The sequence below is a fragment of the Dryobates pubescens genome, chromosome Z, assembly GCF_014839835.1.
Source record: "Dryobates pubescens isolate bDryPub1 chromosome Z, bDryPub1.pri, whole genome shotgun sequence".
In the NCBI taxonomy this organism is placed as follows: Eukaryota; Metazoa; Chordata; class Aves; order Piciformes; family Picidae; genus Dryobates; species Dryobates pubescens.
In genome coordinates, this window is record NC_071657.1 from 107,789,958 (window position 1) to 107,815,692 (window position 25,735).

Consider the following 25,735-nt stretch of genomic DNA (forward strand, 5'->3'; position numbering starts at 1 on the left):
GTTTCCCCTACTGAAAATAAGTATCTATTGAATTATAGAAAGAGAAGTGTAATATTTTTATGAAGAGCAGAGCAGGTTTATTAGCTTAGAAAGATGAAACATCTTATAATAGTGGAGGTAATGCAGCTCTGCAGAGCTTGGAAAATTTTTCTAACCTTTCCATCTGACACTGCAATTTCTCTGTGACGCAGTGTTCAGGAACTTGCAGTAATCTTGTTTTAGTATGGAGTGTGCTCTAGTGTTCATTAGTGAGACTGCCTTTGGGTTCTCTTACAGTGATGTTTACATCTATTCATTTCACTTTGAATTAACACTACCTGGAGAACTAAAACTTCATGGGGACTAACTCAACAGAAGTACTTACTCCAGTGATGCTCCCACTGCAAAGAAACAGGAACAAAGTTCTCTAAGGAAAGCACAGCTGCTACAGAACAGGAAGCTTTTGTAAAACCATGTATGATCTTGCTTTGGCACACTTTTTTACACAGATGAGAATGTCGTATTGGACTTGCAGATAAGCTTTGACTCAATAGTACTTTGGAACGGATGTATGCTTTCCTTAGAAGACAATTATGAAGCAAGATAAAATCTTCTGTTTTTTCTAAGTGTAGAAACCTTTCACAGTTGTGGTTAACTGCACTGCAGTTTGCAGAATGGAGGTACTAAGCATATAAGAATGTGCATTCTGTGTAGGGAAGGTGAGAAAATATAGGCTGGGTAACTTTATGTGCAGCTTTCACTGCAAACACTAATTCTGTAGGAAGCCAATGAAGAGTTTGATCATGTTTTTATTGAGTATTTTCTGCACCCATATAGTAGGTATTAAATTAATAGAACAGAAATTATCCCTAATGGCTACATTTTAATGCACTACTCTGCAGAGGTATTTATTCAATATCTGCAAATATTTAAGGGAACAGAAATCCATTATTACATTGAGAAGACTATTCAAGTCACTCTAGTCATCTATTAAAAGGTTTACTGCACATGTCAAAGCTGCCATGCTCTAACCCATTCCTTCTCCTCTGTGTTCACGTACCAGCTGTACAGGGGTTTCTCAGTACTAATGAAGCTATTGCTTGTACCTGGCTTGTAAAAAAAAAAATACCTGTTATGCTCTCTGTATTAAATGCATTGCATTCTCTTTGTGGTAACGGATTTGTGCCTCATAATGGTAGCGTTTGGGGTGTGGTGGTGTTTGCTTATTGGGGGGGATTGTAGCATAGCTTTTCCCCCCTCCTTTTAATTCACTATTGTGTTAATATTCTTACCACTTGCTCTCTCACCTCTGAATTGGGGTGATGCAATAAAGCTGCCAGTTTCTGAGCAAATGGGGTAGAGTCTCTGCAAAGCGTAACAAAAATGGAATCCTTGCTGTATTGGTCCTGGATTGTGCTGCCTTCTCCATCATTCACCTTCTTTTTCAGGTTTGCTGCAAAGGTCAGGATTCTGAGCAGAATATCTCTGTTCATACAGCTGTCAAACAGCGACAGCAGTGATGGTGCCTAGGGCATTCAAGAAACAATCCATACTCAGTCACCAGCAATGAGTACATGTAGCCAAATGTAACTTAAAGAATGGGGAAAAAATCTGCACCTAAACCATCTAAACCCAAAACTCTATGAAAAAAAACAGAACTCCACATGCTGTGAAAGCAGTCCAGAAGGCTGCACTGCATGCACCTTTCATTTTCAGAAAAAAATAGCTTGTACACCACAAGCTAGGAAATGCTTTGTACTTCCAATCTCCAACATGTGGCTGTCTGGGAAACTCCTCTGTGGAAGAGGTCTGCTTCCCCTCTCAATAACACTTCTTTTGCCTTCTGCAGTGATCTGAGTGTTTTTATGTCATCACATCTGATAAACAAGAAAAGGATACACTTTAAACAGAACTATTTAGCTGCCCTAATCTTGTTTAATAATGCAAAGCTGGCAATATCTGGACTAACTTTGCATATGGCAGACAGCTCCAAAATAAAAACCACTGCATGTTTAAAGCTATTTACTTTGGGGATGGAGAGAAGGGTGCAGCACCCTTTCAGCTCCTGACCCTTTGTTTTGGTGTGAGGGAAGGATGTAACTGAATTAAACCTGTATGCCAAGGCCAGCCATAGCAGATAAAGCTCCCCACAAAAACCTACATAAATGCACAGGAAATGTTCACCTACTGTGCTTGAAGAGAACAGTTCTATGGCTGCCCTTGGGTGAAGGGGTGGGGATTTCAGTGGAATTTGGTTGTCTCAGGTACAATGTGTCAGCTGTAGAAACAGCTGCTGTGATGGCTCATTTACATCTGGCTACACTTGATTTTGTACCTGGTCTTCTATTTATATAGTGTCTGGAAATTAGGGTTTGGGTTTGAAACTTACTAGGGTACCTCCCATGTAAATGACATATAAAAAGTTTGTGGTACTGCCCCTTTGGTGTAGAGGGAGGGTGAAAATAGACTTCTGCAAGTTGCTGCTCTTTGGAACTGTACGGGAAGTATGACCAATAATCTCCCAGTGCACAGGCCCTGTGACTGCCCCCTCTCTGCCACTACTACACTGCACTGAAAGAAAGCCAGCCTAGGAAACAACGTGCGCTTGTAGCTACTGAGTTTAACTGACCTTATTCTGGAGCTGCATATGTACTTCTGATCCATCAACATTTTTCTAATAGCTGCACACACACACGTAAATGCTAAAACCATAATGAAACAGCAAGAACCTTACTTCAGCTCTGAGAAGATGTCTTGTCAGGGCTGCGTTTGCAGATAAGTTCACAAGCACTTTCAAAACCTGAATCTGAAATGAGGAACACACAAGTTCATTGCAAGCTCCAAAACCAGTTAGTACAGCAGTAACGGGCATCAGTAGTGTCAGCGCTGGCTTGGAGAGACAAAGGTAGAGCACTTCAGTCTTTGGTATAGCAAAAAAGAGAGCTCAGGGAGTCGCTAGCAGGTATGTATTAAATATAGCTATTTTAAACTCCAATTTGACTTAAGGTAAGGCAAGATTTGTAAAGAATTCCTAGTAGGCAAAACATGGAATGATTTTTTTATATACAGAGAGGAGGGTTGGATACTGTATTTAAAATGTGATCAGAAGCACATACAAATACACCTTTGTCCTTCCCTGGACCTTGTGACACTAATCTTTTACAGAAACACTAGGAGAAGCCCAAGTGCTGCTTTCTGTACTTAGGTAAAATAGGTCTGCTAAGTCTAGTGGCAATTTGTATTCTGGAAAATTGGTTTAGATCTGGGAGCAATCAAGTACATTGATAGTGAAGGTACTGGGACATCCTGAATAAACACTCAGTTTGGTCCCTATTTGAAACTTTTCTTTCAATATGAAAGAAATCACAAGCACAATTTCCTCTTGCAGTCACTGGGGTTGCAAGAGATGTAATAAGCATAAGGTAACAGGAAGCTGTAACTTAGGTCATCACTGCTTGGCCTATTTCTCTAGGCAGAGTCATTTGTCAGTGAAGTCTTTAACATGCAGATTCTCCTTGCTCTGTTATGCAGTAGCATTATGTAGTGAGAAGAGAATTCTGGAGTTGCTATAGCAAAGGCCTAGGACAGTAACAGGGCACACAGCACTGCTCTGGTAAAGCTCTAGCCCAGTGGTTCCACTAGCAAGATTCCTTTCCTTCCCTCTTTTTACATTTCCATGGAGAAGGTAACAGAGATCTGTATTTCACTGATTATCTGCTATCATTAGTGAATAGTTGATTTTCTAAGCACAATGTAAACCATTTTACAAGAGCAAAAAGGAGGCAAGTAAAGCAGCTCCATAACTGGTCTGCAGCAATGCACTACCCAGTACCTGTGTCCTTTCAGTTCCTGCTGAAAGCAAATGAAGAAAGCACGGAATGGAATCGATCATCTTATGGTGGTAGTCACTGGTAACAGACATATTTGTCAACAATCTGAGTCCAGCCAGCTGCAGATCAGAATTCAGGGGAGCTGACTCTACGTTCCTACAAACTTGTGTGATATATACCTGGGGAAAAGGGAAGGATAGAAAAAAACATGTCTTTTGCTACAAGCAGGTTTTCTATTCACAAATAGTATCAGTGGTCTAGCTACAGTAGCCTAAATACCTCAACACTGCTGGCTGAATACAGAACCTGATCGAGGTTCTTGGAAACAAATACTTTTCTTTTGCTTTGAATAGATTCAAACATACTATTGGCATGACAGAGGCTGGCGTTCCAGGGTTATGCTCACTAACCTTCCTGAAGCATAAATGGCTCCAAAACCCCCAGTTGTTTAGACTTCATCTCAGAAGCAGTACAGTTGCTTTAGGGAGTTATTTAAAAACAAACAAACAAACTTAGAGCAGTTGAGAATAAGCTAAGGATATGTCTTGGAATGAAATCCTTTCTGCTAACCATGTGGTCCACTCACTGGAGTACTCCTCAGAACAGTGGTGACAACTGACTTTAACAACCATTATTCATTGAATTTTCTCCCAGATGACAGTACAGAACAAACCTCAGAGTCCTAACAAACAAAAAAATCATGTTTCCTTTACCAAAGGAGTTATTTCCTACTTACATAAACCTTTCCTGTTGGCAGCCACTACTTTAAAAACATATAGCATCAAAAATGCTGCAAGCCATCACATCCAGTCAAACTGCCTTTCTATAAAGCTAATGAAGGAGCTAGCCGAAGTCTTCAAATCTGTATCAGCTGGCTGCTTGGACACCTCTGGATCTGTTGATTAATATGATCATGCCGTAAGTGGAGACTTTTTTGATGGTCAGTGTGTTCACTCTCATAGCCTCTACTCTATTTACCAGATAGACTTGTAACTATTTTTTACACACTATTCTTTTAATGTTGAAGTATCCCCCTGAAAAACAGGGTCTCAGACAAACCCAGAGGATCAATTAGTGCTTTCTTCTCCCTTGCCTAAGGAGCCAAGCTAAATTCAATCTGCAGTCCAGCCTGTTAAACAACCACTCTTGATGTTCCAGACATGTTTGGAAATAATCTTGCCTGACAATTTTATTATAACCATAGCAGCACAATCTCTGTTTAACAGCCTTTGGTGACAGCTGAGCACAAACTGCCTTGGTTCCTAGCTGTGTTTTAAAAAAACATGCATTGCACCACTGGCACTTAGTGTAAGTTATCCTTTTGGCCTTGGGACACACAGGAGGCTCAGGGGAGACCTTATTGCTGTCTACAACTACCTGAAGGGTGGTTGTAGCCAGGTGGTGGTCAGTCTCTTCTCCCAGGCAGCCTGTGACAGAACAAGAGATTATCCAGGTCTGCTGACTCTTATGTCTAACATCGAAACATCTGGGCATCCTGGCTTGTATTTAACAAATAACCTGATAGCCTTGTACTGCCTCCTGTGTCTTAATTAGCTTGATTTTTCCCTTGCAAAAACTTACCTGTATCACTTCCTGGTTTTTAATATTCATACTCAAATTATTAAGTGCATTTAGTACTTTTTCTTTAACTTTGGGGGCACAATCTGAGAGCATCCCTCCAATAATAGTAAGGCCATCCAAATTTCGGATTATATCCTGAAATATAAAACAGGTATTTCATAAGATTTAAAAAAATATTAGATGCCAAAAACATTCCTCAAGGTTTCCATATTAATGCCACTGGAATGTGTGGGTGAAGACTTCCAGAACAGACTACTCTGTTTAAAGAATGTTAGCATATATGGCTTCCACTGAAATTAAGAATAGTCCTGCCAGAGAGTCAAAGTATTATTTGAGTTCTTTGAGAATGGGACAACACTATTACAATCTGGCCTGCAAATCATGCTAAAAGCATTTCAGATTATAAAGAATCTAAGTTAATTATTGCATAATGACTGTATAGAATAGTTCAGCTGATCACAATATCTGGAAGTCCTGAGTCAGCAGAATAGAATTCAAAGAAGCAACTTTATAAGAAGTTTTATTATATGTATTTTATACACATATTTGGATATATTATTAGTAAATTATTAACAATAATTTATATTCTTAGAAGTATTAAAGTTCTAAAATGTCACCTTTCTTTTCCATTATATTTGATTCTTTCTCACTTAAGATTCTCAACATCACTGATAAAACAGGTACCATTAAAAAAAAAAAAGGGCCAAAGGTCCTGAGGATTCAGTTACATTCTGTGCTGAGAGATTATATCAAGAAAACAGTTTTGAGGGGCCAGAAAAGAGCTGTCATAAGAATCACACAAAAAGGAAAGAAAAGTAAAAAATAAAGGTGGGGCCCTGGAGGTTAAACCTTTTAAACCTTTATAAAGGCATGAAAATCTGCATCCAACTCAATGTTTTTGCAGTTGATTTGAAGAGACTTGACTAGTTGGAAAGTTGCTAGGATGTAAATGGCATTTAACTTTATAAAGTTAAAAGTTTAATTTAAATTATCTCAGTGAAATTCAGATCTGATCCGGGAAGTATTGAACTCTTCTCATATTCAATGCTTTCATTAACATAAGCAATGAAAGACATATTTACAGCACTTCTAAACCACAGAACTCTAATTTGTACAAACATGAAGCTGAGATAAATTCTGTGAAGCTACTACATTGTATTATTTGGACTAGCAGAAGTTAAGGCACAGAGTAAAATGGCTTTCAGAACACAAGCACCTTACATTCAAACACTGTTGTTATTTTCTATAGAACAATACTCACTTGATTTACAGAGAAGGCAGCACTGTTGCTGAGAGTGATTAAAGCTTGCTCTTGAATTAATGGATCATCTGTGACCTGGAGCAAATGAAGAAGTTTCTGTATAGCATCCACATCCACAGTATGGGCTGATGCTGGCAGACTGTTTTCTGTAAGGGTTTAAAAATTAAATACTTCATAGCAAGTTTGAAACATTTCACTTAGATACCATTGAGCATTTTTTAAAAAGCTGAGGTTGTAGCAGTTGTTGTGTGATTGTATCCAGCAGCCATATCATGGGAAAAAAACTCTTATAACAGCAAGACTTCCATCTTCTTTTTTTTCTGAGACTACCCCTTTTAAAAGCAGAAAATAAAATGAAGAGCTAAGAGGTTGAGATATGCTGCTCTTTGATTAACCAATAGCAAACCTCCCCTTCAAAATTAGAATATTTATCAAACAAGTTACTTTCCTCTTGTGTTCCCTGAAACACAGAAATGTGTTTGGACACTACAGGAAAACAAAACTTGTGACTTGCAGGCTTCAGGAACTATGCTAATGAGGTTTTGCTACTACCCCGAGATTTTTTGACAATGTAGCAGCCACAAGGTTAGGAACACTGCTGATGCCAGACATCGCTCAACCAACTGTGGAAGGCTGCTTGAGTCAGGATGATGTAATAGAATACCTCACTTCTATAAAAGTACTTTCAAACATCATTTTCAGACAGGTTGGAGGCAGAACTATTTAGCAATCTGAACAGCCTGAAGATCCTGTATATGACTCCTGGACTAGTCATCGATGACTCAAAATACCTTTTGGGAAACTAACCAGCCCTTTATAATTCCACGTATTTGCTGCCACCATCTCACTAGGCAAACAGTATTCTTTGGGGAGAAGAGGTCAAAGCTGACTATGTTAATCCATGAGCTATCCTGAAAAACAACATTGTTTTTTATCCTTGTTTAACCTTCGAATTACAGGGCGCACACAACTTCAGTAAGAGAATGGGTAACCAGGCCATTAATATACTGGTGGTACGCTTTAGGTAACTCCAAAACAAAACAAAAACCTGGGCTTTTCTAAACATAAAACGTGCTCTAGCATATCTTAGAAAGGCCAGATGGCTGGTAGAGGGCCGCTAAGCAGTTCTGTGGCTCCCCCTCCCACAAGGGGCTGCCCGGTCTGCAGGGCCACAGGCGAGCAGCGGTCTAGGACAGCGCTCCAGAAGCAGAGGCTGCGGCAGGGACTCAGCGGGGGCTGGAACCCTCCCTCAGGGCCCCTCCCGCCACGGCTGCGCGGGGCCTCCTCCGTGCTTAGCAGCACAGCAGCGGCACGGCCGCGGCCGCGGCCGCTCGGTCCGCAACAGCACACTGTCCGCCCAGCGCCTCACCTGACGGCGGGCTCCGGGCGGCCCTGACCGCAGCCCGCTGCCGCCGGCGGCCGCCCGTTGCCAGCTGCCACAGGTAATAGCAGGCGCCTGCCCCAAGCACGATGGCGGCCGCCCGCACCGCCGCCCCTCGCCGCTCCCCCATTTTCCCCGCCCGCGGCAGCGCTGAGCGGCCGCGGAAGCCACCGCCCCATCCGGCGCGGCTCAACTCCGGTCCCCCTCCCGCCCTGCAACAGAGGCCTGGGGCCCGCGGCTCTGCGCCGGCGTGGGACTTGGTCAGGGTGCTGAGCCGACAGCTCTCTCTGTGGTGCAAGAAGGGGTTGTGTCGGGTTGAAAATCCTCCCCCCACACACATTAAATTTGCGAGACCAGCTCAGTTGGAAGCAAATCAAAAGGGCGATTGAGAATTAGAACCAGCTTCCTAGGGAAGTGGCTTAGTCACCATCCTTGGAGGTATTTAAAAGACATGTAGGTGTAGGGACATGGCTTAGTGGTAGACTTGGCAGTGTTAACAGCTGGGGTCAACGTCCTCAAGGGTCTTTTCCAACCAAAACAATTTTATGTCTATGATTCTCCTGTCTGCCTCTCAGTATATGAAAACCTTTCTCCTGCTCCTTGTCCCAGTCGATGGGGGAGCTGGGGGCAGACTGGGGTGGGCACTGATGCGCAGCCGTTGGTGGAGCAGGGACATGGTGTCTGCCGCGCTGGGGGACCATGGGGCAGCTCAGCCTGCGCAGTAGCTCGGCCATGGACCCGTTACTAAACGACCACCGCCGCAGCTAAGCCCAGAACGGCCATGGCGTCCCTCAGGCCTGCGACCCCGCAGCTCCGAGCTTACTTAAGCCGCCACAACCTCCTCGACGTCTATGAGGTAACGGCGGCAGGCCCTGAAAAGGCAGGAAACGGCAATCTCCCCTCTCCCCCCCAGTCACCGCCTCCCTCAGCCCTCCCTTCTCTCACACGGACTCCTGCCCGCCTTGGCCCCTGCGCCGGTGGCGATCGGGTACGGCTGGAAGGGTCGTCCTGCGTGAGGCGAAGTCTGTCTGTGTGGCGTGGGGAACGGTCTTCACAGCTGCCCCGGCCCCGTTCCACCCGGCGGGTCATTCTAGCTGGTGGGCTTGCTAGTCCTCGCTGGAGCCAGTGGGGTCACAGACGTCCCCGGTAGCATACGCTGTACGGAAGTGACATACCCCACCCCCGAAAGGTCCCCCTTATTCCCTCAGCAGTGCCCTGGTACTGGTTTGTTGGGTTCCCCAGTGTCTTCCAGGGCGTTGCACACGTCTGTCGCAGCTCTCTGCTGCTGTAAGGCATGGCTTTGTTCTGCTCTTTCTGTTAATAGTTTGCTTCAAACAATTTACAAAACCTTCAGAAGAAAATCCAAGATGGAGTAAAGTGATTTCGCTTCTTAATCTGTATTTAAACTCAAACAATGACTGAGATGAAGGCAAACACAGTGAACTGAATTGGCACCTTCCCTAGATTTGCTGAAGTTCTTTCAGCTGGATAGTTCCCTCCTGTTTGAGCAGTGCAGGTGCAATCTGTATTTTTTGATAGCCTGTCAAAGGGCAAGATGGCAATGGACCAAGTTTCAGATACAGGTGGATTAGATATTTGTTGGCCCAGGAATAAATAAACTTCCATGAAATGTTAGAAGGTAAAGCTGGCACAACATGAAGGACTTGGGGAGGGAAGCAAAGCTGATGGGTTTGCCTTTAGGATTCTTAACTGATTCTCTGTATTTCTTAAGTTTCCCCCTGTTCATTACATTCATCTCTGCTTGTTTCAAATTCTGTAACAGCTGGTTTTCAGTTTGCTTAAAACAAAGGCACAAGGCACAAATATAAGTTTAAAAGGCATCCTGATACTTTTAAGCTACCAAAACCTAGACCCCATATGCAAGCAGCCACTACAGCCAGAATTTCCATTGAAATGTTAATAAATGAAACTTTAGCCAATTAGAATCGTTACAGAGCAGTGCTGTCACACAGCCTGAGTATGTCTCCTGAGAGTCTGTCTCTTAATCACTGGTTTTTAAGCACAGAAAACCAAAAGATGTATCTACATGAGGTGTATTTCTTGATTCAGTACTTAAAAAATAGCTCATATTTACATTTCCAAGCAAAAGTTATAAATACCTGTATAGCAATAGTGATACTAACTTAAGCAAAAATTGCAAGAATTAAGGTTAAGATTAAAGGTATTTCTTTTTTTAAAGAACCAGTTAAAAATTGACATGTGTAAGACCTTTTTATACTTTTTTCCTTATTTTTTACAAGTTGGCGCTTGCTGATATCTAGACATACTTATTCAATTTTATTACATTGTAATTTCTTTATGAAGTTGCAGAGTGCTTGGTGTGAAGTTAATTAAAGTGATACTGGTCCCTGTACTAAGCAACACCAAAGCTAAGATGAGCCCTATGAACATTTATACTCATCCCCAAGGTTAAAGCTATAATGTTCAAATGGTCATTTCTTTATGTTTTTTATGATTAGGTTGTGGTTTGGAGATAGTCCAAACATAGTTGGAGTCCAGATAATCTGGGATTCCCTGCTGCATCCAAATTTTTCATTCCTGACTGATTTCTTTCTTTCAGTTCTCATCCAAATGGACTTTTAAACAGTGCCCATAAAGAGTCAGATAATCTGTAATCCCGCACATACTCTGCATGTGAAAACTTCCACTGTTTTTCATAGCTGTTTTCTTAGAATGTTAAATATGGATGCAGAGCTATCTTAAGACTTTTCTTTTGTCTGACCCAAATGAATTTTGCCATGACAGGTAAATGGCTAAAGTAGTAGGAAGAGGAATAGGATTATGACTGGAAGAGGAAAGCCAGGCTTTCTCCTTTGGGTTAGTGGAAGGCTGAAGCTGATGGCCATCCCTGGTCTCATTTTGTGTTTTGCACACCCTCCTTTTTATCTCCTCTTCCTCTCAATGGAATAGCAGCAGCAGAGCAGACTTGTCAGGTCTCTGGAAGTCTTGTCATAGTTTTGCATCAGTTTTGCTATCACTGTTAACTTGCTGCTTTGACCCTTTTAGAACTCCGTGGGAATGAAAGGCTTTTACTCTCTTTGCAAAATGCTTCTGATTTTAGGGCATAGTCTCTTATTGCAGGTAGATATGAGATAATAATATTTAATATTTATAGCACTGTACTAACATTTGAGCAAGGTGTTATGGGAATAGATGAAATGTATAAATGGTGACGTAATTGGAATGTATAGTGAGCAGCACATCTTCAGCACTGGAAGGTGAGGAGTACTGGGGAGTAACACACATTTGTAGCAACAAGTCAAAATAACAAATCAAAATTGGTGAATTTTTTAGATGGAGTGATCTCACATATTACTTCTTGTTGTAGTCATCACAGTAATGTTTAGAAACCTAGGTAATGACTCAGGATATGTTGTGCTAGGTGCTGTGCATTTGAGACAAATTGATGGCATATCAGACTGTTGAAATTCTGGTTAAGTCCAGTATAAACAGTCAGACTCATACAGATTCAGCTTAACTGTTTTCAGTTTTATACCTGCCCCAAGCATCACTGGAGAGTACCTGAATGAAGATTGCATGAGCAGGTATTACAATTTCTTCCATATTGAAGTTTTGTAAAGGAATTCACCAGGCCTTGCACTCCAGTATATGGTTGGACAGTTTAGATTTCCTGTCGTGGAGACGTTTCAGAAAAATCAAAGGAAAAATATGGTGTGCTTGTTTGAAAAAAAAGGTAAAGAACATGAAATAGTAAAAAAAAAAGGCATTCATGTGGCAGACACTTTCTGGTTTAACCCAGCAGAGGGAGCAGCTGCCCAGCGCTGGGATTGGCTTTGAGAAATAGGCCCGTGGAAAATTTGATGAAAGCATTTTAGCTGCCTGTATGTTATTTAAAATCCTATTATAAGTCATGAATTGCAGTGCTGAGGGGTGGATCGAGAATGTTTTCTTGACCTAGCCAATTATCAAGCTACACCTTGCAAATTACATTTTTGTTAGAGACTGAAGAGATTTGAAGGTTGAAATTGGCGTGATTGGTGTTATAAATATTCAAGATATATAAACTGAAGAGACATGCCTTTCATTGTGTCTGTACATAAAGTGTTTCGTTTACATTTTAATATTGTTTTTAACTTAGAATCATAGAATAATAGAACAGTTTGAGTTGGAAAGAATTTTCAAAGACCATCTAGGCCAACAACCCTGCCATGGGCAGGGTCACCTTTCACTAGATCAGCTTGCTTTAAGTCCTGTTTAGCTTGAGCACTTCCAGTGATGGGGCATCTACAATTTCGTTCAACAATCTTCAGAGATTCCTTCCAGTTTACATTACTGTCTGATTATTGTCTGGTTTTGTTTCTACACAGTGTTCTGATTGGCATGTGGAAGTTCTCTAGCATGCAGCAGCTCCCAAGGTGCTTCCCCCTGCATGCGTGTCCTGCTCTCTGCTGCTGCAGAGTGAAGGCCCACTTGACTGGGTGCCTTTTCTTGCCTCTGTGTTGTGCATGGGTTTTGCTTTATCCATTGCATTGTTTTGGTTTAGAGCCTTCCTCTTTTCTTTTGTCCACCCACCATGGTTCCAGAAAAGGATCCAAGCACATGCTCCACATTAATTCAACAACAGCAAGAGACTATGTCTTAAAGCATTACCGCAGCATTTGAACCTGTAAAGTGAGCAAGCCTTTATATCACTGTATTGCCTTGACCCAGCAGATAGCAGTTGCTTCAGTTATTTCCTGGGTTTAAAATTTATCTTTATAGAGATCAACTGTGTTAGAGTAATAATGAGTGAGAATCAGTATGGATGTTAGGAAATGAAGAAGGTATTTCTGCCCATTGAGTTTGTTTGTATTCAGTATTTTTTTTTAATTGCTTTATTCATTATTTTTGTGTCCTTGGAAAATGTAACTATAGAGAGTGAGAGTTTGTATGTGTGCTAACTTAGAGAGGAACAAAGTTTTGTCCAGAAGCAAGAAGACTGATTTGTGGCAAAATTGTATAATAATGACAAAATTGCTAACTAGTGGTTGTGGGGCCTTCAACAGTAGAGGCTAGTTTAGCTGAATTACAGCCTTTGTTGGTGCAAACAATTACCATTGAGGGATACACTGGAATTACTGCTGAAATGTTTTAATTTTATCTGGTAGTTTGTAAGCTTTAATTTATTCTATTATGTTTTTCCATTAAACATTGCAAAAACATCACAGTGGTATTTCAGAGAGACAAGATATGTTTTTCTTTTGAATAGCACAGGCTATGCTGAACTCTTAAGTTTAAAATTAAGTCTAATTCAAATGCAGATACTTAATTTTATACATGTACCTTGTGTCACTGATGTCACAGGAAACTTGAATCTGTAACATCCCTTTCTCCCTCCCTCTTTCCTTTCTTTCCCTCTCTGAATCTTCTTGCTCCAATAAAGCGGGCCTGGACTTCTCAAAGCTTTGAAACTTGGGATAAGGGGACTTGTTTGCCTCTGGCACTGGAAGCACTATTTGCTGGTGGATCATTTCAAAGTCACAGGGTATCTAGTAAATATCATTACTAGAATGCCCTCATTTATTGCAGCTTTGTGTTCTTCTCTCATGCAGGAAAAATATCTGTCTGTTTGTATTTACTGCTAGGACAAGATCCTTCCTCAGAGCCAGCTGGAAACCATTTGCTTTGTAAATTACAGTTTCCTAAAAGAGTCAGTGGTACCACAATATCTTAATGTTGAGTATTGACAGAAAATGATCGCTGTGCTTTAAAGCTGCCCACTGTGGTCTTGACCTAATATGAAATAAATGTTTCAGCAGACCTTTCAGAACTGAAGATTCCAGAGGTTACTAGCAAGACAGTATCAAATTAAAAGCCTTGCTTTTGTTCCCCTAGTATGAAACAAAGCCCTATTCATAAATTCATAAAGTTAATAATTTGCTTTTGCATTCTAGCAAATTATATAGTTCCATTTCTTCAAATCCTTGTTGTGAGCTTTGTCAAAATACCTTGGAGTTCTAAATTAGAATGAGTTTTGAGCTTAAGGAAATAATCTACATGTCCAAACTGAACAGACTTTTGGCTAAAGAAACCTGTGTTGGATCCAACTGTAAATATCATGGGATGCAAGTCTTTAAAAGGATGGGGTGTATAGAAGGAATTTGCTCTTGAAAAGAGCATACATATTTCTGTACTGAAAAAACCAAACAACTTTGTAAGTCCCCAACTTTATTCTGAGCCATCTGAATGTCTTTAAAATAAATATGGCTATAGCAAGCTCCCAAGATAACAGAATGAAAACGTGAAGCCAGAAAACCTGCTTTTCAAAGTTGTTTCAAGTAGTTTATATGAAGTGAGTACAGGCAGATTTTGGGAGGAGCAGGCAAATAGCTTGAATGTATTACCTGTGTGATTAAATTCTAGTGGTAAAAGATGCATTATCAGTGATTTTCCTCCTTGATTAGTCCTTTTCTATCTAAAAAAATGATAGTCTTTGGATAGTTTCTATAGATTGAAACAGAAAATATTTTTACATCATGGTAAAATTGACTTTAATACTCTAAGATTAAAGATTTATAGATATATATACCAAATTATACTAGTTACATTTAAAAAGATCTCTGAGGACAAAACTACAAAAACTCTTAATAATTAATTTCAAGTTGAATTTAAAAGTAGTGTGCTTACTTTAGAAAGTTTTAGTCCAAATTATATTGTCTCAAATAGGTTAAGGAGAGGTGTTTTAATAAGTGTTGTTTTAATTTAGGTGAAATGGAACTTCTTGTAGTCCATGAAAAACCTTCAGCTTTGAAACACTTACTGCCTATATTCTTCTCTCTATGTCCAGCCATAATGAAGCAATGTGAGTATGAGATCTGTAGAATTACTCTGAATGCAGCTCCCCTTCCTTTGTTGCAGACTACAGGCCCACCTGGCTGTAATAGCTCAAATGCCATCGACTCTCAAACAGAGCCACATAGAGCAGGTTGCCCAGTATCATGTCCAGACTGCTTTTGAGTGTCTCCCAAGCATGGAGACCCCACAGCCTCCCTGAGTAGTTATGCTCAGTCACCCTCATAGTAAACTCCACACTGCAGGCTTGGGGCAGAGTGGCTGGAAAGCTGCCTGCTGGAAAAGGACCTAGGGCTGTTGGTCAACAGCTGGCTGAACATGAGCCAGCAGTGTGCCCATATGGCCAAAAAGGCCAGCAACATCCTGCCCTGCATCAGGAGTTGTGTGGTCAGCAAGAGTAGGGAAGAGATCATCCCCCTGTTTTGGTATAAGTAATAAATACTTGATTGTACTACACAGAGGTCTGTGGATGATCCTCGAGGTCTCTTCCAACCTTAGTTATACTGTGAAATTACTGTGAAATTAGATTCTACACAGAGTGATTGCCCATTGGAATGGGCTGCCCAGGGAGGTGGTGGAGTCACCGTCATTGGAGGTTTTCTTGATGGGGTGCTTGGTGCCATGGGCTAGTTGTTTAGGTGGGTTGGATTGGTTGATGGGTTGGACGCAATGATCTTGAAGGTCTCTTCCAACCTGGTTTATTCTATGTATGTATGTATTCTATGTATTCACTGGAGGTGTTTAGGAGGAGACTTGATAGGGTGCTTGGTTGCATGGTTTAGTTGATTAGGTGGTGTTGGATGATAGGTTGGACGCAATGATCTTGAAGGTCTCTTCCAACCTTGTAATTCTATTCTATTCTATTCTATTCTATTCTATTCTATTCTATTCTATTCTATTCTATTCTATTCTATTCTATTCTATTCTATTCTACTGCCAAAACAGGAGCCTTCTGGGTATAGAAAACCATCTTAGTCCTCCCTGATAATATGTTCAGAAGCACATGTGGCCATGTGATCAGAAGTTGATTCCTCTGTGACAGCATTTTGCAATAGTTTCAGGTCTGTAATCTTTCTCTCAATGCAGTTATATGTTCTACTGAGTAGAGAACGGGGAAGGAAGACGAAAAGCCAAGAGGTTCAGTGCTAGCTGTAAAAGTGTACTTGGTGTGTTAGGAATTACCTGCATCCTAACTGTTATTCAGCCATTTTATCTGTATCTTGGTAGTGTTTTCATGAGGAAAATCTTTTCTGCTGCAACTAGGCAAGATCCCAAGAAATTCCTGGCACAACTTCAGAATTTCTCAAGGAGAATGTTACTGATAGACTGTTTTCTAGCCCACACTTTAATTGAATGCAAATGCATAACAAAGAAAAGGAAAATGTTTTTATTTTACAAATAAAACGTGTGTTTTGACTATAATGCATTTATTAATCAGATGATACATGACTGAAAGTGATGCCTATAACAATGCCAGTGTGTTTTCTTTTGTTTTAGAAAGTGACTCTAACAATGGCTGAGAGCAGTTTGCTCTCTAGAGTGGTGATGAAGAAGAACAATTGGCCAAGAATAAAAAGTATATTTGATTGTGGTCTTGGCTTTTAAATCACAGGATAAAATACCGTGCTTAATGATATCAGCATGCAAGTTGCTTAGTGAAACAATGTAATATTATAATAAATTTTGGCAGCTAATAAAAGCAAGCAAGCCAAAAGAAGTCTCACACAACCAAATCATCTCCATTCTGGAGGCTGTGCTTGGAAATGTAAATCCATTTTGAGATTTTGATTTCCTTATGTATTTGAGTACAAAAACTAAACCCGTAGTAATGTTTACCATGTTTAGAGCTAAAAACATGCAAAGAACAATTAAGTTCTGTATACACCCTGCCTGTTCCGTCACAGTGTTCTGTCACATCCTATCTAGTAAAAATAATTAATGTGGAAGTATCAGCGTATTGGTTGCATCAGTGTCATAGAATAGAACCACAGAGTCATCCAGCCTAGGAAGGACCTCTGAGATCATCAAGTCCGGCCATTTTGCCCACTCCACTGCATCTGTCACTGCATCATGTCCCCAAGCACCAGATTTATACAGCTTTTAAACACATTCAGGGATGGTGATTTGGCCACTTCCCTGGGCAGCCCATTCCAGTGTCTCACAACCTTTTCCATGAAAAATTTCTTTGTTCATGTCCAGTCTAAACCTCCCCTGGCACAACTTGAGGCCATTCCCTCTTGTTCTATCATCAGTTACTTGTGAGAAGAGACCAGTTTGTTGACTGCTGTTCATTTCCATTTATCTTGCATGTCAAAGACATTAAATTTACACATCTACAAACATATTTTCCAATTTTTTGTGGATAATTTACATTTTCTTTGGCTCCAAATCAAAGATTTTGTTAGTTTTCATCTCCTCAGTGCAGTGCTATTAATTGTAAACATCTGTCAGTGCACCATTGCTTATTTAGATTAATAACATATTTCTACTGTAAAAGCTTATTGATCCTATAGCATGCTTCTGCCATTCTTTTGAACCTCTTATGGGTAGTTTAAAGCTGCTGCAAACCCATTTCTCTGTCCTTTGTTAGTGATTGAAAACAATATTGGAATTCTCTGACATTTCTTCAGCTAATAAACTGCACTGAAGTGCCTGCTCAGTTACAGTCCACAGATGTGATGAACCTTTCCATTTGCACTTGCCCAAGCTGCAGTTCTGACCTCATCTTTCTAAACAAATCCAAGATGACAAAGATTTTGGCAGCATGTTTTCACTGTTAGTGCTGCAACAGCAGTGATGCTAACTGGGCTTTAGGTCTGATTGACTAATTATGTTAAGATTTTTTTTCTTTTGTAAATTAATTAGCTGGCATTTTAAAGAACTGTTTTTATGTATTACAGCTCTGGTGTGCAGTGTGTGCAGGTATGTTTTATACCCACATGTGAATGGTACATGATTCCAACTCACAGTCTTTGGCAAATTGGTGTGTTACTGTGCCAAAGAAACATGAGTATATGAGATGCATGGATAACATCTCAGCCGCTTGTGGTGTTACTTCGTGCACTTATTGACTCTAGAGAATCATTTGACTTCCACGTGTGACTTGGAGCTGTGTTTGAAAGCTGCTGTTCATAGTGCAGGAGCTAAGATTTTCTTTGAAGCTTCTCAAGTGTTTTATTCCCAGTAGTGTTCATAGTATGGTCAGACCTCCCCATTTTTACTGCACCCTGTCATGGCAAAATGTGGCATAAAAGAATCTTTTCTGTTCCATGTGTACTGTGTAGAGAAAAGGACACTGCTTCTTTAGGTCATTCCTTAAGGCAACACTCTGTACAGATGTTGCATATCAGGAAGGCAGTGCACTAGCATCCAATGATTTCCTGGGTATGGACAGAGAAAAAAGGGCAATTGAAAGATGAATTACTGAAAGAATGGACTTTAACAGCATACAAAGGAAGAAGGGGGCCTAGGGTTTTCTTTTAGGCATGGAAGTTGTTGTGGTGCTTCATGGAGGGTGGACTTTACAGTGCATTTTGGAAAAGCTCAGAGAAATGGCATTGAACTCTCTAAGGCTGAGGTATTGACCAACTGTTACTTATTTCCCCCACATTATGCTTTTCAAATATATTTAAAAAAATTTTCTCCTTGGGCTGCCTTCTTCCATGCTATTGCCATAGTTTCTTTATGCTTTTCCTGCTCATACAGTCTTTTCTCAGGGAATTTGCTGCTAGACATTGTCAGAGGAAGGTGTTTGCCTGCATTACCCCTGCTCCATCTTTGCAAAAGCTAAGCTTCTTTTTGTCAAAGAACTTTTAGCCAGTGCATTATGTAGCAAGGAGTTTTATCTTTAGTGACATTGTACGTTCAGCTAGAGCCTTTGGACAGTTCTGTGCCACAGTGTTGGCATAACCACAGCTTTTAATGAATATACATTCACACAGGCAGTTGTGTGATAGGAAGTGCTGTAATGCATTTCACAAGTGAGCTGGGCTTTGAGGATGTACCACCCATCTGGTGAGCACTCCAAAACATACTGACCTTCAGTTTGCATGGGCACTGCCATGTTTGGTACACAGCACATCAGTCTTCACTGGTCGTCTTCACCTAAAGTGATATTTTGGGATCTGTGTCAAACTGACACAATGACCTAAAATTCATCCTAGAAAGACTTTACCTCTGTCTTTGCAAAACCCAAACTAGGCAAATATGAACATGTGGAGCTGGGTCTTGGGAGCCAACCACATCTTGGCTACTGGTTTTAGGCGGGTCAAGTATGGAAGAGGCAGAATTATTCACTCAAAACCGAGCAGGAACACTGGTGAATCAGTAAATAGAATCCCACTTCTGGATTTGACTCCTAATCAGTATGACAACTGCCATTACTGGTTTTCTAAAGCTGTATTTAAGATTTGTCTTCGGTTTGATTTTCCATACACAGTAAAAAAACAGGAAACTGATACAAAAATCTTAGAAAAGTTTTCAGGGACTATTTCAGGAAATTGATGGATACAAAACCCTGTCATTACATTCAAGAAAATCGTGTCTTGGTCACAATCCTGCATCAAGTCCATGTCAACACGTAACCTGTGTTCCAACACAAGCCAGATGCTGCCCATCACATTCTGCACATCCGTGTCTATTGATTTCCACTACATAATTTCAAATAGTTGCCAAAGTATTTCACAAGAATGTCCAGAACAAATTGTCAGAAACAATTACTTGATGAGGGATGCTGTATAACTAATGCCATTTTGTAACTAACTGCAATAAACATAAATCTCTGTAGGCAGATAGTCCTACAAACCATCAGTACAGTGAACAGGAAATGTAAACAAGGTGGGTTTGTCAGTCAAATATCCCAAGGTACTAAAAGCCCCACACCAGATTCCCTTATTAGCCTATCACAGTGACAATCACACCATGCTTTTTCACTGTCTGAACTGATTGTTCTTTGTGTCGTTCCCACTCCTCATCCTCTTTGTCCAGATCAAAAGTTTCTGGGTAAGTGGGCAGCTTGTCTTTTGGACACTCCTCATAGTAACTCCGAACGTATTTTCCAACAGACCACCCTTTGTATTCCTCAGGCATTTTGCACTCGAGGCCGTTGTAGTGAACGTTGTAGTGATGCTTCAACCAGTAGAAAAGGTAATGAATGTTGTAATCACATCTCCAAGGATTCTCTCTCAGCCACAGTATTTTCAGGAAGTAAAGATCTTCCAGTACTCCATATTCAAAATTCTGCAAGCTGTTGTTTGATAGATCCAGCTCCTCTAAGTTGTTGAGGCCTGAGAAGGCAGCTAGTTAGCAGAAAAATAGTTATTAACACCTTTTAAATAAAAACAGTTTCATAATAATACATTTACTAATTATTTTTTTTTCTTCCAAAAGGCTACAAAAGACTTCAGAGACTAAGCTTTAAAATATGACTTGTGCCTTGACAAGTGATGTATTGGTATAAAAATATTGGCATTAGGGGACTTGTGCTGCTGGTAAAGTTATAAACACTGAATTAGTATGTGTGAAGGTAGAGGAAGGACAACGAAGGTGAATGAATGCTTGACTTGCTCATCAAAGCCATCACAGAATGCTAGGGGTTGGAAGGGACCTCAAAAGCTCATCCTTGAGCAACCTGGTCTAGTGGAAGGTGTCCCTGCCCATGGCAAGGGTGTTGGAACTGGATGGTGTTTAAGGTCCATTTCAACTCAAGCCATTCTATGAATGCATGAAATACAGTGCAAACCATTACTCCACGAGTTGAGTGTTACAAAAGGTAAAATTGCACCGACATCTAGATTTTTATATCCTTTCCCCTCATTTATATCTGATAGACATGTTATCACAGTCTATAGTCAATAAAACACAACTCCCTTTTAAATGAATATTTAAATGTACTCTTACCAGGATCAATGTAAGCTATTCCATTACTGTTCAGGTTTAGTATCTTCAGTTCACTGACATCTTCAAACTCTTTGGCTCGTAGCTGTCTGATTTTGTTGTTGGACAGGTCCAGTTTAACTATGTCTGGAGGTATGTTACCTGGAACTTTCTTTAAATCTTAAAAATGAAAAAGACATGACTTGTGTCAGCCTTAGATGATTTTCACCTGCATGCCACACAGAGTTCTGTCAGTCTAGCATTCTTTCTTGTTTTCTTTCCTTTTATTCCCACTTCCACCACCAATGTGTTTTTTCAACTTCTGAATTCATTACTTTGTATCATTACCTTTCATGTGCAAGTTTCTCCCTTCATTAGTGCCTGTAGTAAAAGCCTCTTTCTGTGGTCTGTATTTTTATTTTAATAGATCTGTACTATTAATTGACACAGGGGCCAGTTAGGTAGTGAAGCTAGTGCACTAATAAAAGTATGTGTGAAGGGCTTTAAACCAGAGTAACTAAAAAAAGTGTTCACTGGTATATGAACATCTTCCATAATCAACTCCTATTGTGCTGCCCTTCATATCTTATTTTGTGCTGCCAAAAGGTGAAATGTTCTAAGTGTTATCGGCAATAAAAATGATAGTTGTTGCGGTATCTGTAGTAATGTTTGTCATTACAGTTGCACTGCTGTAGCTAGAGTTGTGTAGTGCTTTATTACTGTTTCAGATTTCATGTTTGTTATGATACTTACAGTTACTCTATGTGCACGCAGCACAGTGGAGTTCTGTCTGCCTACCTCTCTGTCCTGCTGGCATTGTCAAGGCAGCCAAGCCCCTTTCAGTCACCTGCGTGGATATCCTTGCAGTGTCCCTTGCAAAAGAGTTACAGAAAGAGTAGCTTCTAGTCTAGTGGTAAGGAAACATTCTTGAGAAGAGCATACTGTGGTTTGAATCCTCTCAGGATAATGTTAATAAACCTAATCTCCTGGACTGTGTTTGCTCAATGAGTGCTCTGTTCCTGGGCTATTATTGCAAGAAGATGAGTGGATCTCTAATTTAACCATCTTTGAATGAAAGCAAGCAGCTTCTGGATCTGTGCTTAAATGTGTATTCTAAGTGTTCTTCTGGAGGTCTGAAATGTCTAATGCATCAGCAGTTTTTGAGGTTAAAGCAACATTTCAGAGCCTCAGATCTGATTTGGAGCAGGGCTTTGGTATTATAAATATATAAACACTTTAACTGCTCCAGCCTGCTTTGGTTAGAATGCTTGCTGCTTGTGCAGATGTCAAAGTTTCAGGGCTTGTTTATCAGCAAATGAATGCAATTAATGCTTGAATACAGACTTGCAGAGATTGGCAGTACTAGAAAGGAGAGTTTTTTCAACTGTTCTTACAAATACAAATTCTTTTGCAGAAAAGCAAATAGAAGGTGCATTTGATTCCAACTTTTGTTGGTTTTTTGGTAAGACAGAATCAAGGATGCAGGATATTTTCATTCTGAAGTACTGAAAGATGTGGCATATCACTGCTCTGACGACACAAGTTCTTCAAAGAGGAGAAGATACACATGGTTATGTGTATTTTAAGATGCTGTTTGAATTACTTTAACTGATAGCTGCTGACGTCTTGTCTTCTTAGAGATATATGGTACTGGTACACTGCTTGTCACTCCATGTGCTCCATTGGAAAGAAATAATGGGTTGCATCTTTTCATGTCATCTTACTGCTCTGGCAACCAATGCATGTTCCCTCCTACTCTTGTCTATGTGAATTTAGAGAATTTTTTCCTTCCAGGATTTTGAGTGCATTATACCACTGTTTCTGATGAAAATTCCAATGAAATTGTGCATCTGCTGCACAGCAATCATATGCAAAGACAGTAAGTGCAAGGCTTTCATCAAGGATTTTCATGTATTCAGAAATCCCAAATGTCCATGGCATGTCTGCATCCAGCTGTCAAGCATATGCACAATAGATCTGATACTTCCTAAAAGATACTGAATGCACTCAATGTGTCCATGCCAGACAGTCAGGAGGTCCTGCACTGACAGACTTAGTTCATGACCTTAAGAAGGGAGTCCCTGTACCCTCTAGTACAGTCATGTAGAGGTTGAAGTAACTTTCTTCCTTCATCATTAATGCTAAAGACAGCAAAACAGATTTTAAAATGCTGTAAAAGACTGTGAAACTGCCATGAAGAGCAGGCCATACTGAATGTTTTATGAAGTAGAGAGAAAAAAGTAATTTCTTCCTTGCCAAAAGTTTTTGAGTTGAATATGCATATATTCAGCTCATCTCTTTGGTACCACTAAATGAGGAGAGCCACAAAGTCCGTCCATTCAGGGAGGCGGTGGAAGCCCCATCCCTGGAGGTTTTTAAGGCCAGGCTGGATGTGGCTCTGAGCAACCTGATCTAGTGTGAAGTGTCCCTGCCCATATCATGGGGTTTGGAACTAGATGATCCTTGAGGTCCCTTCCAACCCTAACAATTCTATGATACTTATTCTAAGATTATAATATATCCCTGAGGTTTTTTTTAGTGGTACAGTTTACTGGAGCTATAAGGATAGCCATAAGCCTATTAAGGATTATTGAGATTGCAATCTGTAATTGATTAATTAAGATCCTGTTTCCAAGGAAAGATAAAGTAGGTAAACATTAAGAAATTAATAAATGTTAGCCAATAAAAAAGCCTAAATCTTTAATTACAAGTCTGTAGTTGCTACATGGTAGAAGAGAAATAAAAGTGAGCCATAGGAAGGAGAAAGTATTAACAGAGGAGAAAAAGTGAGCTGTGTTTTTCTGACAAGATTACCTGATAAATCACATAATCAAATATCAAAATGGTTAATTCTTTGTACTTATGTATTGCCTTCTTATAGTGGCTTCTGTGCTTTTCTCTGGCATTAAGGCCCATGAATAAGGGCACACAGTGTTGTTACATAAATGTAAGTCACTGGTAAGGCAAATAGAAGTTTAGCAAACACATTGCAAGAAACAAGTGGGCAAACCATGTTCTGGTATTGTAGCCTGTGCTGCAGAGAAGCTGGGGAAAAAATCCTCTCTAGTTTGGCTACTTCTAGTAATACTTTTCAAATTTGTGATGCTGAGGAATGGCCCTTTTCTGAATTGTTTTGTTGTTTGCTTTGTTTCATCGTGGGATAAAATATGGGAAATAGAAAACACACATAAATGTGCACTTCTGTGTTGCTCTGTGCCCCAGCTGCTTTACCCTTAAGGCTTAACTGTGACGTTTAGGAGCCTGGGAAGGATTTCAGGATGGAATAGATCCAAGTGTCTGAAAAACATTTCTTGAAGGCACTTCAAATTTGAAATGTTTGCTTGGTGCTGGGAGGAAGAGCACAAAGGAGGTATTTCTTTATGAACACAGGCAGAAAATTTCTTCCCTTAGTAGAAGAAATCTTGCCCAGAAATGTGAGGGTGCAAAGGCTTTCCTTTGGGCATTGTGAGCACAGCTGCCTGCCCCAGTCCTGCTTCACAGATCACTTCTGTCAAAGTTGTTGCTATCTTTGTGTTTGTATACTGGGAAGAAGAAAATACACTTTGTTCTTTTCTCTACCACTAAAACAATTTCAGGACAACTGTAACTTAACTGATGAGTGCGCTTATAGTTGTAAAATTAAACTAGTGAGGTGCTGGTCCTTCAGCAGCTTGAGTATGTGCTTAGTTTTATTCGCCTTGATTTGTGTAGCATATCTTGTACTGGAGCACGAAAAAATCCCGGTCTGTTGTATTGGGACTGCAGAGTAGAGTGAAAATGCAGGGAAAAATCCTACTTGCTGCTTGTAGTTATGAGAGAAAAGCAATTACTGGCATTAGTTTAAGTAAAGCAATTACTAGTATCGTATTAGTATCTGTAAATAACCTGTGGACAGATGAAGTGAAGGAGCAGGACTATTGAAATCATTCCTGGAGTTACAAACCTTTCCTTTGGCAGTTCAGCGTTGGTGCAGGAAACACATACATATGGCACAAAGAGGAATCAAATTCTGGTTTGACAGCTTCAGGCTTCTGCTTTATGTTTTGGGGCTCTTGCCTGTCCTCTTCATTACACAGCTGTTCAGCTTTTATCTGCTTTAGCTTTTGATTTTTCAGTTCTATTGGGTGCACACACTTGGCATAATTTCCCAGATTCCTGTTTGTTGGAACCTGCAGCATTGTAATGAGAGTTTCTAGTTCACAGTTGCAATGCCACGGATTGTCGTAAAGACGCAGGTAGTTTAGACTAGGTGTATAAATAAAAATCTCCTCAGATAAACTCTTAATTTGGTTATGCTGAAGCAAGAGTGTAGTAAGCTTATTCAACCCAAAAAAAGCCTCACTCTCAATTTTGGATATCTCATTCTGTTGTAGATCCAGACTTTTTAGTATTTTATACTGCGAAAACATATTGTTCTTCAATTTACGAATCCTGTTTCTTGCAAGCAGCATGTGTTTTAAATCTTCTGGCCAATCAGGTGCCACAAAAACCAGCTTTCTTTCCTGACAATCTAGGTATTTCTCATGAAGATAAGTGTATATTTCACATGGGAGGTCTCTGGCACTGCGCTTAGCAGTGCTAGGAGCTTTCCTTAAGATGTTTTCCCTTTCATGGTTTCTCGGACTCCTGTTCCTTGTCTTCCTACAGTCAGATGCTTTACAAAGAAGAAGTAGTAGTATAATAGTAACTACTTGCATCCTGACATTCAGCTGGGCCCGAGTATTTTCTGTGACAGCTGGAACTGTTGAAATGTTTGGATAGTCTAAGTCAGTATTGTACAGATCTGAGGAGGCACACCTGGGGTGTGTGGGATCCCTGTGTTGGAAGAAAAGTAAAACATTAAAATGAGATGAAACAGGCATTTTCATGGAGGATTGTACATAACACAGCATTTAGTCAAGTACTCAATCATCACACTGCTTGGAGCTTCACAAATACTTTAGAGATTTAATGGACTATCTCTTTTCTGTTTGTTTGTTTGTTTTTGTTGGTTCTTCTGTCTCTGGTCTGCTATCA

At 40.3% G+C, this 25,735-nt stretch overlaps 2 protein-coding genes across 2 annotated transcripts; both read right to left on the bottom strand.

The window, feature by feature from the left end:
• Positions 1 to 1,033: 1,033 nt before the first annotated feature.
• On the bottom strand, positions 1,034 to 7,494 carry ARMC10 (armadillo repeat containing 10). The gene is made up of 6 exons (XM_009902271.2): positions 7,443 to 7,494; positions 6,652 to 6,797; positions 5,391 to 5,525; positions 3,812 to 3,988; positions 2,714 to 2,785; positions 1,034 to 1,505 (listed from the first exon to the last, which is right to left on the bottom strand). Exons 1-6 carry the CDS (start codon positions 7,492 to 7,494, stop codon positions 1,251 to 1,253), a joined length of 837 nt encoding a protein of 278 aa, XP_009900573.2. The 3' UTR covers positions 1,034 to 1,250.
• A 12,003-nt stretch (positions 7,495 to 19,497) lies between these two features.
• On the bottom strand, positions 19,498 to 25,518 carry LRRC17 (leucine rich repeat containing 17). The gene is made up of 3 exons (XM_009902262.2): positions 24,663 to 25,518; positions 20,744 to 20,899; positions 19,498 to 20,142 (listed from the first exon to the last, which is right to left on the bottom strand). Exons 1-3 carry the CDS (start codon positions 25,414 to 25,416, stop codon positions 19,739 to 19,741), a joined length of 1,314 nt encoding a protein of 437 aa, XP_009900564.2. The 5' UTR covers positions 25,417 to 25,518; the 3' UTR covers positions 19,498 to 19,738.
• Between the last annotated feature and the right edge of the window lie 217 nt (positions 25,519 to 25,735).

What these genes read in the sequence shown, in the direction of transcription:
- ARMC10 (XM_009902271.2), bottom strand. Translation starts at nt 7,494, where the DNA reads ATGGTGGCAGCAAATACGTGGAATTATAAAGGGCTGGTTAGTTTCCCA. An exon ending in GCTGGTTAGTTTCCCAAAAG is followed by an intron (nt 6,798 to 7,442) that starts GTATTTTGAGTC and finishes AAACCCTTACAG; the next exon opens with AAAACAGTCTGCCAGCATCA. An exon ending in AAAACCAGGAAGTGATACAG is followed by an intron (nt 3,989 to 5,390) that starts GTAAGTTTTTGC and finishes CCTTTTCCCCAG; the next exon opens with GTATATATCACACAAGTTTG.
- LRRC17 (XM_009902262.2), bottom strand. Translation starts at nt 25,416, where the DNA reads ATGCAAGTAGTTACTATTATACTACTACTTCTTCTTTGTAAAGCATCT. An exon ending in GCTGAACTGCCAAAGGAAAG is followed by an intron (nt 20,900 to 24,662) that starts GTTTGTAACTCC and finishes TTCATTTTTAAG; the next exon opens with ATTTAAAGAAAGTTCCAGGT. An exon ending in AATAGCTTACATTGATCCTG is followed by an intron (nt 20,143 to 20,743) that starts GTAAGAGTACAT and finishes TCTGCTAACTAG; the next exon opens with CTGCCTTCTCAGGCCTCAAC.